General features: G+C 46.2%; 1 protein-coding gene across 1 annotated transcript; it reads left to right on the top strand.

Moving 5' to 3' along the window:
- The first annotated feature begins 819 nt into the window (after nt 1-819).
- LOC102827242 (uncharacterized oxidoreductase C663.09c-like) lies at nt 820-3,190 on the top strand. Its single transcript, XM_006860335.1, has 6 exons — nt 820-966; nt 1,052-1,103; nt 1,595-1,782; nt 2,308-2,475; nt 2,556-2,675; nt 3,077-3,190. Exons 1-6 carry the CDS (start codon nt 820-822, stop codon nt 3,188-3,190), a joined length of 789 nt encoding a protein of 262 aa, XP_006860397.1.
- The last annotated feature ends 890 nt before the right edge of the window (nt 3,191-4,080 follow it).

Genomic DNA, 4,080 nt, shown 5'->3' with positions numbered 1-4,080 from the left:
ACTTGATGGCACTTAACAACAACAAGCTGTCAGGAAAAGCGGAGTGGGGGAAGCAGACTAGGCCAGGTAAAGAAACTGAGGAAGTACCTGTTCTCACCTTAGCAAGCAGCATAGGATCTGTATTATGAATTATACATATAGTTGGTCCCGACATCAGGGAACAAGTCTGATGGTGAAACAAACCTTATGTATAATTCATGTAGTTGAACTGACACGTGAGTTACTCACTGACCTTCCCCTGGAGAAGGAGAGAATAATGGCCCAAACAAATCAAAATCTCATTAAATCAAAGAAAATATTACAAATAATGGGGGCTGTGAGGTGTTAACTTTTAATAATGGGCACCATTTAGACAGTTCGTGCAATAGTCCTGTAACCAACATAGGAAAGTGACTCAACAGTGGCAAATAAAAGTATATACTGCAGCTAGAGATAGAGAATCCTATAAGGAAACTTGAAAGTTCAGCAATGGACTGTCTCTCTCTCTCTCTCTTTTTGAGTTGATTCCTTGTGCATGGTCTGATGACTACTGAAAAGAAATGGGTCTATACTGTCTCCAACTTAAACAGATATTCACTTGGCCCTCCCATTCTTACATATCTTTCAGTGCCCTGGGTAGCTCCATCATCTTTCTACTGATATTCTAATTACAGTTCCTCCTCCTTCCAATGACATCACCCTTGAACTCTGAGCACATTGTCACATTTCCAGCAGGAGTCACATGGGAGAAAGACTTAATATTAACCTCCAAGGACCCAAGACAGCCACAAACTAAGGAACAGCAGTGTGGACAGTCGGATCTGCAAGAAGCGCAGCACAATGACCCATAACAGCCCCCCCAGTGCCCTGGTGACAGGAGCCAATCGAGGCCTAGGACTAGAGCTGGTGCGGCAGCTTCTGACATTGCCTCAACCTCCCAAGCTGGTGTTTGCTACCTGTCGAAACCCCAATGGACCCCAAGCACAGGTAAGAGATTCCCAGCGCCAGGATGGATGTGAACTGGGGTGAAGGTTTGTGAGACCTAGGGCTACTCTTGATTTCTCTCCCCCAGAGCCTTCAGGAACTGGCAGAAAAAGAACCAAATCTACGGATCCTTCGTCTTGGTGAGGGTACAGCCAGCCTTAGGCTTCTCCTCCTTTTTGTCAGATTCTTTGTCTTTCCCTAGGCCCTGATCCCCTAGCACCTAGTCCCCATCCTTGTGATGACCCTGATTAGCACTGTCACAGGATCCCCCTAAAATTGATTTCCTTATGGAAATGGTCTATAGTTTTTCCTAATCTTTCCCAACCGAGCTTCTTCTGCAAAGGCCCCCTATGCCCACTGTGACTACCCATAGGACAGTGTCTACCCAACTATCCACAGATCAGAGTCTCTGATCTCTGCTCATTTAATTGTGAAGATGGCATATTGAAAAGATAGACTCCTTAGACATCTATTCCCATACACAGTCTTAAGCTTTAACCCAGGGACAGTAAGAGGTTTAATGACTTACGATGAGAAAGAAAGTGTACCACCAAGTTAGAAGCAAAGCTTAGAGAACGAGGGCAGAGGAATCAAGCAAGGTTCTGATGCCTGCTCTGCCTTTTCATCAAAGATGTCACAGACCCCACATCCATCCAGTTAGCTGAGACACAGGTGCGAAATTACCTGAGTGGTGAAGGTCTAGCCCTGCTGGTCAACAATGCTGGAATACTGATACCTTCATCTCTGCATGAAGAGAAGGCATCCAGCATGCATCTGTCCTACCAGACCAATGTTGTGGGGCCCCTGCTCCTTGGCCAGGTGAGCTCCTACCATTATCTACTGGCTCAGATTAGACCCTGCCCTTCAGTTGATGTTCCTCCTTTGATCTCAACATCCTGGATTAGGGCAACAGAAATTAATAGGCCAGGTTGGAAAAAGTCTGATTCCAGTGGTCGTGACACCTGGGTCCCACATTGGATCATGCAGACTTACCTGTAGAATGGAACAATGATGAACTTGTTGTCAGGTTTGTAGTCCCTTGGTGGTGCAAACAAATAATACGCTCAGATGTTAACCCAAAAGTTGAAGGTTTAAGCCCACACATGGGTATTTCAGAGAAAGACCTGACGCTCTACTTCTGAGAAATACAAAACCACAAACAACTTAGACGGGGAGCTCTCTGGAGCACAGTTCTACTCGGACTCACATGGGAAACACTATGAGTCACAATCAACTCAGCAGCAACTGAAATGATGGTCATTATTAGATTTAGATTTGTCAAGAACAATAGACTAAGAATATGCACTTTTTGCTGGCATACTCCTCTTCCTATCTTCATTACAGGTCTTTGGCTCTCTACTGAAGAAGGCTGCTTCCATTCACTCCAAAAAGGAACTGAGCTGGGCAAGGGCTGCCATCATCAATATGGGCAGTGCTGCAGGTTCCCTCACAGAATTACTGGGCTGGGAGTACGGACAGGCTACGTCTTACCGCTGTAGTAAGGTGAACAGAGTGAGAGGGACTGGGACTAAGACTGCATTTGGTGCCTCCCTGAATTTGCTACACCCCTATTGAACTCATTCCTTTCCCAGGCTGCTCTGAATATGCTGACCCGGTGCCAAGGTCTAACCTATGCTAAGGAAGGCATCCTGTGTGCAGGCATCCACCCTGGCTGGGTGAAAACGGACATGAGCTCCATCTCTGAGTACACTGTGAGTGTCAATTTCCCTATGGTCCACCTGGCAGTATAGAGCAAGGCTAAGAGTTGGACCCTCAGGGGAGCCTGGCAGAGATGTCAGGCTGGGTTTCCTTGCTCCATTCTTTCATTCTGCTAGCAGCATGAGGTATATATATGGTCATAAGCCGATACTGAACAAGATGGTTGTTTACTTGGAAGCTTGGGTGAATGGGTAGCACTGCACAAGTCATGAGGTCAATTGTGAATCTTATGAAGTGGATGCTAGAAGAGTGTCATTTATTGTCCATGAAGATGAGGGACGGGGTGTCCTGCTTCTTCTGGCTCCTTTGACTTTGGTTCAACCGTACATTTCTAGTTATAAGTATCCAGGGCTAGATGATCTTAATCAGGCCATGGGGGTTGTCTGTTCTGCAGCCCATGCTGACAGTGACAGAGTCCATCCAGGGTGTTCTGAAGGTGATGGCGCAGCTCACAGAGAAGGAAGCAGGGGCCTTCCTGGACTGGGAGGGTCATGTCGTCCCCTGGTGAGCATCTCTGAAGATTGGACAGACCACAGGAGTCCCAAAAGAACAACATGTTTCTGTTCTATCCGCAATCATCTACATAGTCCCTGTACCCTCTGCTCTCAAGGCCTTAATAGGCCCCTTAATATCTACAGTAGACTCTGACACAAAGTATGAGTTCAATAAAGATTTTATATATGAAGGGGTGGTGTCTGTCTTCTCACTTTTTTGCAAGCACCAACACCTATTTGGAGATATTCAGGGTCTAGGGTTCTGGTCTCTTCTTCCTTTACCTCTGATACTCCAATTAGCCCTTCCCCCCCTTGGTAGCCCCAGACTTTGACCATAATCTTGTACTTAGAAAGCATTGGGGTTTGGAATAGAGATGGTGAACTATAGCAGGAATTCTCAAAACTTATCGCACTGGACTGCGAACCACAAGGTCAACAGTTCAAACCCACCTGTTACTCCTTGGAAACCCTATACAGGGTCACTAGAGTTGTAGCCAACTTGAAGGCACCTAACAACAACAACAATGCATATGCAACTAGGCCCCAGCCCAAGTGCTTATGATTCAATATGTCTAGGAAGAGTGAGAATTTGCATTTCCAACAAAACCCTAAGTGACTCTGATGCTGATAGTCTGGCCTCCACACTCTGGGAACCAGGTCTTCAGCTCTTCAGGGCTCTCTGATGGGCAGTTCCTTGCTATTATCTGCCTCTGATGTTCCTGGGGCCTTTCCATGCCCACTCTCCAGGTTGGTCAAAAATGCCTGGAAATAACACATCCTGGTATGTCCCACAAAGGAAAGTTGGTATATGAAATGGATTGACCTGTGCCCTGCAAAATACTTGTAAAAGATTGACCATTTGACCCCACCAGTCACACTGTGAGGAAAGGTGAAGCAGTCAGGT

This window comes from Chrysochloris asiatica, unplaced genomic scaffold (genome assembly GCF_000296735.1).
Source record: "Chrysochloris asiatica unplaced genomic scaffold, ChrAsi1.0 scaffold00037, whole genome shotgun sequence".
Taxonomy (NCBI): Eukaryota; Metazoa; Chordata; class Mammalia; order Afrosoricida; family Chrysochloridae; genus Chrysochloris; species Chrysochloris asiatica.
Note: the sequence above shows the minus strand (reverse complement) of the source record. Positions and strands in the feature narration are given on the sequence as shown.

Bases quoted from the DNA above. Each gene is read 5' to 3' on its own strand.
- LOC102827242 (XM_006860335.1), top strand. From the start codon at position 820: ATGACCCATAACAGCCCCCCCAGTGCCCTGGTGACAGGAGCCAATCGA. The intron at 1,104-1,594 runs GTGAGGGTACAG...TTTTCATCAAAG, and splicing joins TCTACGGATCCTTCGTCTTG to ATGTCACAGACCCCACATCC. The intron at 2,676-3,076 runs GTGAGTGTCAAT...TCTGTTCTGCAG, and splicing joins GCTCCATCTCTGAGTACACT to CCCATGCTGACAGTGACAGA.